Source organism: Pezoporus wallicus, unplaced genomic scaffold (genome assembly GCF_028554395.1).
Source record: "Pezoporus wallicus isolate ANWC-B61680 ecotype Strahan unplaced genomic scaffold, APGP_CSIRO_Pwel_v1 contig_4816, whole genome shotgun sequence".
Classification (NCBI taxonomy): Eukaryota; Metazoa; Chordata; class Aves; order Psittaciformes; family Psittacidae; genus Pezoporus; species Pezoporus wallicus.
The window spans coordinates 2,432,285-2,447,886 of NW_026640990.1; the positions used below are offsets into that span (position 1 = coordinate 2,432,285).

General features: G+C 38.5%; 1 protein-coding gene across 4 annotated transcripts in view; it reads left to right on the forward strand.

Moving 5' to 3' along the window:
• GRID1 (glutamate ionotropic receptor delta type subunit 1) overlaps window positions 1–15,602 on the forward strand; it is a 592,171-nt gene that overhangs the window by 572,604 nt on the left and 3,965 nt on the right. For all 4 annotated transcript variants that reach the window (XM_057421472.1, XM_057421471.1, XM_057421473.1 and 1 more), the window contains one exon: window positions 1,143–1,383. In XM_057421472.1, the coding sequence (XP_057277455.1) occupies window positions 1,143–1,383 (241 nt within the window). The remainder of the gene's footprint in view (window positions 1–1,142; window positions 1,384–15,602) is intronic.

The window sequence follows — 15,602 nt, forward strand, 5'->3', positions numbered from 1 at the left end:
GTGTTGGCCTCACACCTCCAGGCAGCACTGCCTCTGGCAGAAAAAGGGCTGATGTCCTCACAGCTTTGTATGGTAAGAGATTGAGGAGAGATCTTTGATTCATGCTACGTTTTGATGGCTGTGAAGCAATATGTTGCTCCCTACAAGTAAGCAAGTAATAATGCCCTGGCTTATCCTTTAGTGTTGGGAGAGAGGCTGAAGATTCACAACAGTGCAGGAAAACAATAATTTTTGGGTATCACATGGGATTGTGAGACTATGAGACTATAAAACTGTGCCATTTATTGATCTTTGAGCTACCAGCTAGGAGTATCTTTTCCATGTGAATGCATACACTGAAATGGAGACGTGCATTTTTGCAGGCATGTGTGGTCTCAGCAGAAGGTGAGCGGGTGCTCTGTTCCAGGCAGGGAGCTGAAGCAAGATTTCCTTTTCCTCCTTGTTTATAAAGAGGAGTAAAACTCCAGCTGCATAACCAGAGACAAAGCTGCCTCAAGAGAAAAGATTGTTAGTAAACAGCTAAACGAGTTACCAAACTAAATCCAAAATGAATCATTCATGGAGAGAAGGGACACTTCACAAGAGACAAAACAATGATTAATTAGCAACTGTTAACACAGTAATTCAGGCATTAAATAACAGCATTGAAGTAAAATCTTTTGCATAAACTACATTTGCTGAAGTAAATGAGTTGGTTGCTGCTTAAACAGATTCGTATTAAGTGGCACAGAAATAGTAGCATGCTTAGTCTCACATGATTTTGAAATTACTGTGGGAGAGCAGCAGTAGAGTGGATTGAGCATGTCACTAGTGGGACCAGCTGTTGCAGCTGAATGTAGCCAGACCAGACATGACTAACTGGAATATGGTGATTTCCCTTAGAAATGCTTTTTTCATTACAGTGGAATTTTTTACAGTCTCTTCTTTTTCTAAAGTTACCTGGTGGAGTTCACCTGCTGCTGTGAGGAGAAAGAACTCGTGGTATAACAAAGTTTCAAATGAATACTACTACACAGTGGTGGTCCTGGCATGCAGTTTTGAATTGTGGGATGGTAGATTTAAAATATACATGTCATACAGAAAAGACAAAAACCCAGAAAGTATCAATGAAAATAATACTTATATTTCGACATTTTTTGCAGGATCCTAGAGTTGCAAGAAAGCGGAGATTTGGATGTTCTTAAACAGAAATGGTGGCCACGGATGGGACGTTGTGACCTGAATAGTCATGCCAATGCACAGACAGATGGGAAGGCACTCAAGCTTCACAGTTTTGCAGGAGTTTTCTGCATTTTAGCAATAGGCCTCCTTCTTGCATGCTTGGTGGCAGCATTGGAATTGTGGTGGAACAGCAACCGTTGTCATCAAGAAACACCGAAAGAGGTCCATAACTTTTATTCTTATCACAATTAAAAGTAGAAAACATGAAAGAGAGTGAAAGTTGTGGGATTTTAGGTGCTCTCATACAATAAATTTGATTTATTTTGATTCACTGTACTAAGCTTTGCATATAACTTTTTGGGTGGTTGTTTCTAAACAAATAAAGAAAGCAAAACACGTCTTTTGTGCACATACAAGGTGCCAAACTGAAAGCCCTGGATACTAAAGTCCTCTATTTATAGAGCAGATACAGCATGGGCAGCAGCAGTGCTAACTTCCACACTGCCCCACCAATGTGCCTCAACCCTGACCTGGAGAGACCACCTTTAGGGATAAGAGAGTAGTTCAGAAACATACCCTCGGCCTCTCTTCTGTGAGTGATGGGGAGGCCAGTCATGGGCATCCAGTTGTGCCATCTGTGGTAATATTTTCTCTGATCTGAGACCCCATCCATCGGCTGTGAGAACCATATCCATCCTGTGCCGGCTGTGCAGCTGCCAGCCAGCTGGTAGCTGTTTTCCTTCACGGCTGACCTAGGCTGAGTTTGAAGAGATAGATGAGCCATTAAAAATAAGCCAGCTAGTTATTAACTGAATAAGCCATATTGCCATGAAACTGTTTCTTCCTTTGAAATCAGTTTTACTTCTAAAAGTAGCAGTCTCTCAGTAAATGGACCTTTATATGGTATATTTCACCAAGGAAAATACATCTGAATTTCTTGGGTTTGAAGTTTTCATGCACAGCAATGAGTAATATTTAGCAATGCTATGATGGAATCAGTCCACACTCAAATCCGTCTTGCATGAAACCCGTATTTGTTTACATAGATTAAATGTTTAACAAACTAACCTCTTGTAATCTTGGAGGCACTGAGGCATTTGTAGATGCTTTCATGTTGGAACAGATGTTTGTTACAAGCAAATAATAGCAGTGAGCTGCACTACAGCTGGAATATAGTACATAGCCCATCAATGCCAATCTATGTTTCTCAAGTTGCCAGGAGTACTGCACTAATTGACATACCTATCACCTGTAAGCAATTGTGGCAAATGGGATCTGAAGATACATGCTGCAATCTGTAATGTTGTGAAATATTTTTCAGTAAGGTTCCATTCTTCTGAGTTCCTGCTTCTCCCATTTGAATCCATCCATCAAGTGCTCAGTGATAAACATCTGTACCATGTTTGTGGGACAAAGCTGCAAAGTCACTTGCCTGTGGCTCTGAAATACACAATAGTGAAAGGGAAATTTTGGTAAAAGGAGGCATATCTGCTTTGCAAAATGCAGCACTCTAAAAGCAGGCACAGGGAGAGCACCAGTAGGTACTCTTATTTATAAAGAAGCTTTCATATGAACAGAAGTGCATATTTAATTGCTTTTTGGTTAAATACTGTAGCATTTTTCCCTGCTGTCTTGTAGAAGTCACTTCTGCTGTAACCCAAAGGCCCCACACCATGTTAGCATTGCTAAGACGCAAACGCTTGCAGTAGTCGGTTCACTGCCCACTGTGAAAGCCAGGCAGAGCAAGGGGCAGGGATGTTGTCTGAAGTATCCTCATGCTGTGTGTGCACAAGTATTTGTTTTGCCAGTTTTGCAGTGCATTCCCCTCTCCATGCTCAGGGACTTGTCTTTGTGTGACTTTGTAGAGTGAGATGAGAATATGCCCCAAAGGCAGTTTCATATAGGTAAGGCAAAATAATTCACTCCTTTACTGCAAGGCGCTTTAAACAGTTTCCATCTCCAAGAGTCTTACTGACTTTAAATATTTTCTTTTTGCCCATACCCTTAATTTATCTTTTTATAACTGTAAGAAGGATTATTACATATCTCCGCCTACCCCATCCCATCTTTTCTCCCCTTCCTGTACCTCTTCTATTCCTTCACTTTCCCTCCAATGCATTCTTGATCTGGGTTGCTCTGTACAACCTCTTTTGCTGTTTCTATGACAAACAATAGAATACTTTTAAGCATCAATTTTTTAAAGTATACTAAAGCTACTCAGCCGGTAAAGCTGTACTTGGGAAGATGACCTGGCAAGGGAGCTGGGTCTGCCCTTAGAGCACAGCCAGCCTGGGTTAAGGGAGGCAAATTAAAGTTAGTGCACATGAGCAGGCTCAGGAAAGGTCAATGATGTGGGTACTACTGAAAGAGGGAACAGAGTCAATGGGCGCCCCGGCACAAGTAGGTGTTGAGGTTGAACGAGAAAGTGTGTGTTCCCGAGGACAGGGCACAGGGATGAGAACTCACAGGCCAAGCCATCAGGAGGTTATGTGAAGCCAGCAGGATGGAACATAATGAGGGGTCCCCGAAAAGGACAGCTGGGTGCAGTGCAAAGCTAGAAGCACTTTTGGATCAGGTCAGAGCAGCCACAGGGATGGGTAGCTGCTGCCCAGACCCATCGATGGGCAGTTTTCAGAGGTCTTCTGCTTAAATGTGACACACAGGTGTTGTTGTTAACAATCTAAACTCTCTTTCCACCCGGTTCCGCTGCGGATTGGGTCGTGCAACACATTAACCCCAACCCGAGCTCAAACCGCACACCAGAGGTTGCTCCAGCTGCAGCAGCCAGGCCCGTGTCCCCGCCCGGCGGCTCCCGCTCCGGCTCCGGCTCCCGCTCCGGCTCCGGCTCCGGCTCCGGCCCCGGCCCCGGCCCCGGCCCTTGTCTTCGGACCGGGCGGCAGCCGGACGCACCAGCCGCCGGTCGCGCGCCGCTTTCTGATTGGCCCGAGCGGCCGGGACCCCAGTAAAGCAGTAGCGAGTACGTGACTACCGCGCCCGCGGTTAATGGCTGCCCGCCCCACGGGGTGGCGCCGCGGGGATGAGAGCACGGGGCCTGGCCGCCGTGAGCAGAACGTCCTCTGGGGTAAATCGGCAACTGAACGTAGCAGGTGTTTGTCGGTAGATCAGCGGTCAGAGGCATTTTACTTATGTGGCATTAGGGGAGGGATTGAAGCGGGATTGCTGCTGGCTGCTATGATTAAGATAGGAAACAAAGTTTCAGATGGTGTAAACTGGTTGGTGTGAATTGGTTGAAGATTTTAAACGTATTTAGGAGAACCAGGTTTCAAAACTTAAGAGAGGGCAGGATCCAGGGAGGAGGAGAGCCTTGAATCCCTGAGGACTCCCCTGATTGAATCAGGAGCCGTGGCTGAGTATTGTTTAGGGGACTGAAAGCAAAGGCAAGATTTGATCTCCAAGCTTTTATCTCCAAGAGGAGTGGTTTTGGGTATCTTGCTTCTGTCTCTTGGTATTACCCAGCTTTTCTACAGCAGTAGCTGTAGTAAGCGAGTTACCGCATGCATAGCATATACAAAACACTAAAACCTACCTGTTAGCTGCATCTGATACCGCAGACATGTCAGTTCAGTAAGAGCTGCAAACTTCAGGTCATGCTTTTGATTTTCTTCTGCTTTTGGGAAGTCTTTGGCAAAACATGAGTGTTATGGTACCACCTAAACACTGTGGGAACTGGATTGTCTCCCAGTCTTTGTTTTCTTCTAGGAAGTGCAGACCTTGTGGAGGGTCACAGGAGGGACTGCTTCTCTCGCAGCCTAGGATTAGACTTTGGTGTCCCCTCATGATGCAAAGGACAAGGAGCTAGTGTTTGGCTTCTGTGATCCTTACCCTGTTAGGAGCTTTATAAATCCATTATAGAAAATTACAGTGGATTCAGGATTGAGTGAGGACTTGTCATTAGTTGCAGAGCCCAAGTTTAATGTTTTCTATTTGGCTTGACCCAGTTGGATAGGCTGTATCATGCCAACAATTGACAGTATATTGAGGTGTTAAAAGACTCAGATGATGGTATAAGTCACAACATTTAATTACTATAAGCATGAAAAATGTAGTATCAACTATATAACTGCGAGGAACAGAAAGCCTGTTCTTTGAAACCTGATAAACATAACTTGAACTTTGACATTAGAGACTTGATAGGAAGAGTTAATCCAGATGGAGACTAGTTCCAACTGGAGTATTTTTTACATTGTTCGCATATGAAGAAAATCTGCCCTGCTCAATTAAAAAAATATTAGTTTCTACCTCCAGGAAAGATAGACTTCCTTTACTTTCCCCAAAACATGGTTGCCATTTATTCACAATTCTGTCATGCAGGCAATGGTGAAATTTCTTGCTAAGAGAGTGAAGGCTGGGTTGGTTTTCTTTTTCAAGATGTTACTGAAGATATGTTTATTCTGTTTGAAGCAGAATTGTAAAAATATTGCTAATGAGTTATGTTGTAAATATCTTACTGTTATCCCTTTTAATTCTTCATTTAATCCTTGTCAGATCAGATTAACAAAAAAAAAGATTAGCTACAACACCAGGAAAAAATGTACAGCTGCAGTGCTGTACCACATTTTTCTATTAGGGCTCAAGTTTGTAATCTCGTAAACTTGGAAAGAGATCTAGTAATGTTTAAATGTCCTTATTATTTTATAATTCAGGAAAATTTAAATTTGGTCATCTTTCCAAATCAGATTTTCTAGAATCTGTAATCATCCTCTCCTAATTGTTATTAATACCTAGCCATCCTATACCCTATACAGTGAAATTTAGCCAGCTCATACATCTATCCCTGTGTGTTAAAATCTGGAATTTACACAGCTGCCACTCAGCCTGCGATAATGATACCTAATCTGTAGACTTTGATAAGGCTCAGAGATTTTGGGAGTTGTAAAATAAAAAAATGCAAGTTAGTATTTATTCTGGAATTTCTGTTCAGTCACTCTGTGTCCCTTTTAAATAACTGAGAAATCGGATAAAGTTACTGAAAACTTGCCTGATAGAAATGTTAAGCTTTAAATAATTATCTCTAGATTTCTATATCTTTTGATATGAGTCCTACGCATTTATTTCATGACATCAGTAAACTATAATATAATTTGGATCATTTAGCTTCCAAGGTCTTTGCCACATCATCAGGGTTTTAGTGCCTTTTATTCCATTTGACAGACTGAATGACAGTTTTTAAATCTTCATTGTCAATATGAGCAAGTGTTGCCGCTTATTGCAGCGGAGTCCCCAGCATCCTCTGCGCTTTATCAGCTGTCTTATTGTGATGTACTGTTCCCCCTGAAGATTATTACTTCTGAGATCTCTTCAGAACTACGAAGAGAGTACTCCTAGTTCATCCACATACTATACTCCAAAACAATGAAAACTGAGAAACAAAGATAAAATATCATATTATGAATGGAAAGAAAGTTGAATTCCCGTATTTTTCACTGTGCATGAGACATACTCACTAAAAACATATTAACAGGAAACCCCACAGCAAAGAAAACTAGTCACTTATACAGGATGGTGTTTTTTTTTTTTTTGATAAAACTGATACTTGTTGCATCTTCCAGAAAGGGTGATACTGATTCACTTATTGTTGATACAGGTCTTGAAACACAGTGTTAGAATGATCTCAGGTTCTTGGTTTGATTATTTTTTAGCTCAGATAATATATATTACAAATCAGAGGTTTTTCTTCCAAACTAGTTGTGCTCCTCCTAGCAGTATGTTTCAGAAACTATACCCAAAGTGTCTGCAATTTTGTAGTGCATGAAGATTTTGGGGTTTTACTGGTTAAGGAATAGCATAATTTTTCCAACTAATGAGTTGCTACTAGTCACTGCCTCATAGCTTGTATCAAATTTATAATTCATTAACAATCCCAGGCTCCGCAGCTTAGTTTGTGTTTTCTTAACTTTCTCTTGCTTTTGCAAAAATCATTTTATTCAACAGACTCTGTTCACTTTTCTGTTCTCACTTTTTATTTTCAAATGATAAAAAGGGGGCAGCAATTCAAGTACTGTCCAGAGAACACATTTGTGCACTAGTAACAGCATCTTTTAATTCCTATTTCCTGCCAGTCCCTGCTTAATAATATTTAAATGTTGTTGAATCTCAAAAAGTCTAGGCTCTGTAGTACTTCGTAGCTCTATAGGACAGAGGGATATAGCAAAATTACTCTAAAAATTATCAAAAATATCTTGGCAGTATGCAGGATGAAAGAAAGAAAACCTGTATTTTTGGCCAGGGCAGCCGTGTATGATTTGCCTTAAGTTACCCTCTATCCATTTTCAATTATATGCGAATTCCAGCCTACCTCAAAAATCCATATTTCCAGCTTTAGCAGTGATGAAAGCTACCCGCTAGAACTCTCTTCTGGTATTAGAAGATTATGAAGCCCAGTGTACCTTAGAAGTGGAAATACGAGCTAGCAAATGCGAGTTCAATGGATTGAAATTTGTCACTGTAAGAATTGTGATTTGCACCATATTCATCTTACTTCAGTTCTCCAACCAGATACTTCATGGCGATCCAAGCTTCCATACTTTCAGCATGGTGTCAGCAGTGTTGTTTTTTATTATTAAAGAGTCTTATGCTTTCACCATTATTTTCACCTTCCTTGTCTTTTTTTTTGTCACTTCATTTACCTTGTCACCTTTGTGTATACTTTTTTGTCTGATAATTTTATTTCCTCTGGGATGGTTCCTTTTGAGAATGAAAGGAAACATGAGATCCTCAAACTGGTATTTTACTTTCCCTTCATTGCATGTCCTCTATATTTTATCTTGGTTTTATTTAAAATTATTTTTTTCTGTATTTTTATGACATGTCTGAAAACTTTGTACATTTTTTTTTTGCTCAGTTGCGTATAAATGATCATTTGTTTGTACCGCTGTATTGTATTCTACTATGAATAAATAAAGTTTTTTGGGGAAAATGAATCATTGAAACACTGGCAACATTATGCATTTTAATGCCATCTTGAAATTCAGTTTCAAACTAGCTTTGAATATAATAAGCTGTGAAACTGTTCTAAATAGCATTTTTAAATCGGCAAAGCAGTGTTAGGAATCAGTCATGCCAGAATCCAAAGTTTAATGTTGTTTGATAATGAAATATAAGCTGGAAAAATCTGTTAAAGGAAAAAAAAATAAAAAGATGATATAATATATAAATTGTTTTGTATAGAAACTGATAATAACTGGAAGGGCATCTTAAGTAACTCAGTCTTGGCTTTTTACATGAATGAACAAGCAAGATTTTCTTCTCAGCTATTATGTAATATCTGGTCATAGACAGTATGCTTATCAGAATCAAATGAAATCAGTCAACTCTTCCTATTGATTGCCATAATTTTAGGTCAAGGCTGTAATGATTTAAAAGTGACATGTCATCCCTGTTATTAATGACACCAGGCCCAGGCTTCTGCTACCCAAAGCTGTGTTGAAGCACGCAAGTTTGATTCTAGCATATTTCTGTAGCTGCAAGGAAGGGATTTTTGTGTTTGGCTTAATTTTTCTCTTGGTCATATCAGAAAATTCTGCTAATGGGATTCTTAGGGATATAATCTGGACTTACTTAGCATAAACCTTATGGGGGCCAAAAAAAAAGAGTATTCAACAGAAATAAGCTTAAAAAATTAATGTTGCCATACAGGGAAGTCAGAAAGTAACAGTCTGTTTTGAAGTTCCAGTTTGGTAATGAGTTTAAGTACTTGCTTGTGTTGCATTATATCATCCATCCCAGAGAACTTCTGTGGCTACTCATGTGCTTGGCATGAGCTTATGTATTTTACTGAATTGAAGCCTTAATGTGTCAGATTCTTTTAGATTCTTCACACAATGTTTACAGAGCTAATGTTTGTATATTTTATCTCAGCCTACAGTGCTATTTTAAAGCTGACTTTTTCAGGGGGGTTGAATGTTCAGTGGTAATGAAATCAGTAAAAGTTTAAAATAAAAAAACATAAATGTGACTTTTTTCTCAATTTTTTTTTTGTTTTTGTAATTTATAAAATGCCTTAGGCCTTGATATCCAACTAAACATTTAAATGTGTATGTAAAACTAAGTAAGAGTATGTACAAACTGAAAATTACATGTTCATTGAAGTGATTTGAAGATTGAACTTACTATACAATAATATTAACAGGCAATTTATAAATCTATTTATTGAATTTAAATAATTTTATAATACTTGAAATAATCTGTGCTCAATATTAGCAAAATTTTAAGAAATCACAGGTACTAATAGTGTGGAAAATAGATATATTTAAAAACCAAACATACTTGGGTATGATTTTCCTTAAGTTCAGAACCATATTTATAAGCGTATATATATATATATATATATATATATGAAAGAACTACTCAAACTTACCCAGCATAACAATTACTATTTCTTCGTAAATATTCAGTATCCAAGAGTTCTGTTATGGGTAACTGGTGGCCAGATTATTATGATGCTATGTATTTTCTCATGTTCAAATAGGAGCTTGGGCAGTTTCCAAAATATAGTCCCAAATGGGGGTGCAGCAACCTTTTCAAAATGCAGGTTTTAATTAAAACATTTGTGGTTAATAGTCATAAGTAAGAATTTTCTAAGACTTTCACATATCTGAAGTGGAGAGGCTTTGCAGTGCAAGTATCACAACTATCACTGGGCATCAAACACGTTATAGAAGCAATTGCTTATGTCTCCTGTGACAGCTCCCTCTTGCGCTCCCAGCATAATAGGGAAAAATGGGAACTTCTGAGATTTGGATTTGACTAGGCTGGAATGGTGAAGAAGGATGATGATAGAGCAATCTGTTACGCCTGATGCTCCAGTAGAGTAAATCAGACTGATAAAGGGTAGCATTGCTTTGCTTTGGGCCCAGTAGAGTGAAAAGTTACATCCCTTGTGGACTAGATAATAATTTAGGATTTCAAAGCTGTATAAAGCAAGGTAAAGAATCCATTAAGTTTTAGTGAGTTTTGGAACAGAACCTTTGTGAATTTAATCTTTACTTCATAAAAGAATAATCTGTCACCTTGTAGGGTCAGTTTAGATATTGTTGAATTCTGAAAACACCACCCTTTTCAGGCCATTTTCTTTGGCTGCGGTGCCTAGAATGTGCTATTTCAAAACAGAAATATAAAAAGTAATAAGTATATGTTTGCTAAGAAGAGTGAAATATGGATTATATTATTAGCCTCACTATCTTGATCCTTTTTTTTCTCCCCACATCTTCCTTTTCCTGTCTATCTGGAGATGGCCAATGATGTGAGGTTGGGCCTCAGAAGCATGGTGAGACTTCATAATAAACGAACAGATAACTGGTTTGTTGTTGAAAATGCCTGCAGAGATGAATTCTTGCTAGTTTTCTCCTCATCTTTGCCTCTCCTTGGAACTCCCCTTGAACCTAACCTTTGTGTTGTTGGAAATGCCTGTAGCTACAATATATGCAGTTTGTGCACAGTAAAGGTTTCTCCACCTGCAACCTCTCCTTTCTCCTAGGAGTTCCTTTGCAGAGACATTGGCATGCTCATCAACCAGCACTCATTCAGTACTGCTCTTTTCTGCTTGTGTTGAAAAATGTTCCTTTGCATTCTTTTACTGTTCTGTTTATTCTGAACCTCATGAAAACTGTGGAAACATCTGTATAATGTGAGCCAGTCATTCATTTTCTTTGTAGTTGAGTTACCAGCTTCTAATGCTTGTGAACCAAGGTTGGTAAGGATTTCAAAGCTTGATTACCTCAGCATGAGGCTGAATGTCCCCTTTGATACTGAGTAACAAAATGAAGGTGCTATCACAGTCTCTTACCTTGCAGGTTTGAGTCTGCTGTTGGTTGTGAGGACTGTGAGGACTAGCCAGTGCTTCTCTGTGATTGCAGTTAATGGATTGTGATGAATGTGGGAGCAGATCACTGAAGGAGACTGTGGGGCTCTTGCTGTCATCTAATGTGCGATGCTTGTCCCATTGTTACTGTGTCCTGCATATTTATTCACACAGTACTGCAGCATACAGATGCAGGTGAAGAGAAAAAAGTAAATGACAGATGTTTAGCTGTTTTAAATTGGTGTGCATCATAAGCATCAGTGTCCTAGTGGGGACATGACATCCAGTGAATTTCTGGATAGGGCTCCGAGACACGAACCATGGGACAGTTACAGCCATTTTAAGAATTAGCTCCCTGGCTAGGTGTGATCAGGTTAAGGGAGCAGTGCAGGTGTGGGAAGAAACGATCTACCGCATGAAGCTCCTTGCTGTTCTGTAGCAAATCACTGTTACTTGATTGGTCTTTAGGTTTTTGATAATAATTTCTTTCATCAGTTACAGATATTTTCTGGCTGTGGGTAGGTGGGAATGAACTTTGGCGATATATTTGAAACAATTTTGTATCACATTAACACTCTTGGCAGTTTCTGTTAATTCTCACTTTATTTCAGGTTTACTTAGAAGGGAAAAGAATATTACTCTTTCTTCATATAGGAATTTCTGCTGTTGGAGAGCATTTCATAATGAATAAGAAGGCCTTTTGTACATGACTTTTTAGAAAGCTTTGTTTCTTTGAAAATAATCACACATTGAATGAAATTAATATATTTCAAAATTTCCATTTATTTTATTCTTTCAGTTGGCCCACAAGTCTACTGGACCTCAGCTGATGTCTCAATGCATTTTTCTGACAGCTGTTTTATGGATGATAGCTTAGTTAATTGCTAATTTAAAATACATGGTCTAGTTTCTACTTAAAATAGCAGAAGCTTGATTGCAGACTTCGGCCTATTTATAAAAGCAGTTTTTCAAGTAGACTCTTGAGGTGCATCACACTTATTTCTAATAAGATACTATTATGGTCAGCCCAGTTTCTAGCAGAGTACATTCAGAAACAACAAATTTTATGTAACATTAAGTGCTGTTTGAATAGGTCAGTTGCCTGTGTTAAATTAATGACAGGAAACATACATCATTGCTGCATCTGTTTACACATCTGTCTGCATTTCACTGCATTGCTGTCTGCAGAATCTCTAGAATAATGAGTGTGGCAAACTGAGTCATATTAAAAAGGGGTTATTTGTATTAATATAACACCCTACTGTGTTGTCATTGTTTTGCAGAATATCTATTACATATATCATCACTGCTTTTTCTTCTTGAGCAAGCCAATTATGTCTGGGTTTGCAACTCTGTCGGAGCCTCCTGAAATAAATTAAAATTACAGTTTTACATATGCAGTAGCTGTAGCTGAAAGTAATGATAATGACCCTGAGTGAATACAGAATTTCAAAATAACCTTAAACAAAGGTACATATGCAGAGCTCCTTCATTTCTCCTTAAATGTTTCAGTCCATGATTTCTGAAACCCCGTGGACAGAAACTGGTAGCTGAGTGGAGCTGTGGGTTTTGATGCTGAGCTAGGAAGAGAATAGCCTGTGGATACCTGAGTATGCAAACTTTCCTGTTTCGGTTTTATTTCCCTGCTTTGTTCTTCAGCTGTGAAGCATGTCTGTCTGTGCATGGAAATGCTTCAGAGACTTCCTTTCTGCCTAGCTGGGTACATGTGTGCCTTCCATCATCTGTGTTTCATGAACACTGAAACTCGATTTTTTTAACAGATGCATATGGGTTAAGAGGTGTTTTACATGGATGGTAGAGGGCCTGGCTTGTAACCTGGTTAAGGCCAGAAGAGAAAATGTTTGTCAGAGGCTGGAGCTTAACTTAAATTTTGAACCCCAGTCCTAATCACAAAATTGCCTTATTTTTTTAAAATAGTTCTTTCACTAAGTGAAAATGTAATATTAGTATTTATGTCTTGGTTTCATTTTCTCACCGAAAGATAATCCTTCATATTGTCACCCAAGACAGAAACAGACAAACAAACGAAGCAGAAATGTGCCATGATTGATGATTAAGACTGCATTTCTTTAAAAGCATTATTTTCTGTATATCTCCTGCGGCTTATTAAGAACTGCATTTTCAGGCTTTTCATACTGGGCATACTTATCAGCATCTGCCAGGGAGGTATTGATGCATTCATGATAGCCCCCCAGTGTATGTGCCTGACTGCCCATATTGGCTACATTTCTGAATTTTTAGTACTTGGTATTTAGGGTCAGGGCCATTGGTCTTTTTCTTCTTCACTAGTCTTGTGGGGGGTTTTTTGCATGTGTGGGATGCAGATACAGCTTATCATAGTTTTGGCATAGATTTAGCATAAAATTTCTGCAAATACTAGGTCTTCCTTTTAGGGCATTTGTCTCCCTTTTTGGCCTTACTGAAACTGATTGTGATGTTTTTTATCTCTTTGAGTGGCTTCTCTTGAGCTTCACGGTGAGATCAGAGAAATCATGAGGAAGAACAGGAGGCCACATTAGTGTCTTTAATAAAATATTTTATTAAAAAAAATCTTGTCTTTGAAAAATTCCAGCTGTTGCAAGCCTGGTAGCTAAACAGTCCTACCTTTGTATTAATTGTGTTTGGAGTGATGTAGGCAATTTATTGAAAACATCAGCTGTAGGTCCTTTCCAACACTCACTGAGATTTCTTTCAAATTTGATGTTGACTCGAGACCGTCCAAGTAGTTACATATTCTTTCATCCTGATTGCCGACATGCTGTCAAAAGTCACAGAAAATAAGCTAGAAAAAGATATTTATTACTCTGTAAATCATCCTTTCTGCATTTTCATCTTGCTATGATTTCTCTCCATGTGCTAAGGCCAAACATGGTTATTCCTGAAAGGGAGTTGTAGTTTCTTGCAGGTGCGTTTGTGCAGGGTTAGTTGTCCCTGGATAATTCTGGTGAACATCATTCAAGTCCATATCAACAGTGACCGTGGTGTGCTCCTGCTGTCCATCACAGGCCACTGAACCTGTCGCTCATGATCAAGTGTTTGGGACATATCAGAAACATGTCCTTCATTCAACCTTCCAGAACTCGGACTCGCTGGGGAGGAATGACATTTAAATTGGTATTTATGAATAAGATAATTTCCTGACCAGAAGCAGTGTCTGGTTAGTTGTTTTCCTTAAGTTTGAGGGGAATAAGCCTGTGTTTGTAATTAATTTTCCTTACATGTGGTATTTTTTCTTTCTTTCTTTCACTGATTAATTTCCTCAACTGATCTATTTGGAGTACAACATTAATACTGAAAACAGAATCATGAAGGTAGCAAAGGAAAACTGTTTAATCTCTTTCTGACAACACAGGTATATACATTTATGCAATGTAGCTATATATGAAAAGTGAATTGGCATGTAACATTTGAGATGTTATATTTATAGTGTTAATTTTTGTATATTAAGTACAAAAAAGAAAGGGAAAACCTTTGGTAACACGTCTGTTACAGACACTGAAGTATTAAGTTTGGAGCTCATTCATTCAGCTCCTGAAGAGACCTAAGAAGAGCTAAGTGGAGCTGAAGCTAGACCCTCCACTTTGGGTCTGTTTGGTTTTTTCATCCAGATGCCAGGCTTGGTGCCTCTGCCATTCCCTAGATCCAAGAAGCAATTATTAATTTATAGTAATTTATTAATTTTAATTCATTAAATGCAAAAATAGACAATAGCTACAGCATTAGAAAGCTTGAAAACCTCTTGAAGTGCTACATTACCATTTCACAGTTAAAGTGACGAAGTCTCAGGATATGGGAAAAAAAAAGCAAGCTAACTGTTTAAAAATTATACCAAATGGCTTACATTTAATGAGAATTATAGAGCTAAAAATAAATGAGGACTGAACTGACAAGTGAGAAAAAAATCATAACTTTTAAGATTTGCTTTTCTGGCTTTATTACCATTTAACCCTTTTTACATTTACCTTGGTAATTTTCAGTAAGTAACATATGCTTTGTTACTGAATTTTCCAGGAGAACAATAAAGGAAAGGAAGATGAGGTTTACAGAATTTACAAATTCTGAAAGCTTGGCTTGTCAAATAAAGCTATCCCAAAACCTTCAGTCCTGGAAATCTTGGGATTCAAGGCAGTTTTCTAGTGACGTAATGACAAACTAAACTTTTCAAGCGTTTCTAATTTTTATCATAGGGTTTTTTTAAGCCTTTGAAAAATCATTTCTTCAGCATTAAGATAGTTTCTAGTTTCATACAAAGCTTGACATTTAGTTGTTTAGCTGCTCTTCATATAATAAGACAAAAAAAGAGAGGAACCTTTAAGAATGTGTTTTATTATTCCTCAGAGACAGGGTTGTTTTCCTCAACCTTTACATGCATTTTATTTTAATAACAAAAAGAATGAATAACGTGAACTTCTGGGTTCTTGGAAGCCTTTAAAAAGTTTTCTCCAATCTTAATAAGGCCCGAAAGTTGTCCTTAATGCTGAAACAAGAGCTGGAAATAAGCAAATTACATCTCCACCCCTACCTTTTGAAAAAGCCCAAGCATTTACTTCTCAGCTTACTTCATAAAGTGTTTTGTTGTAGATAAAATAGGATGTCTGAG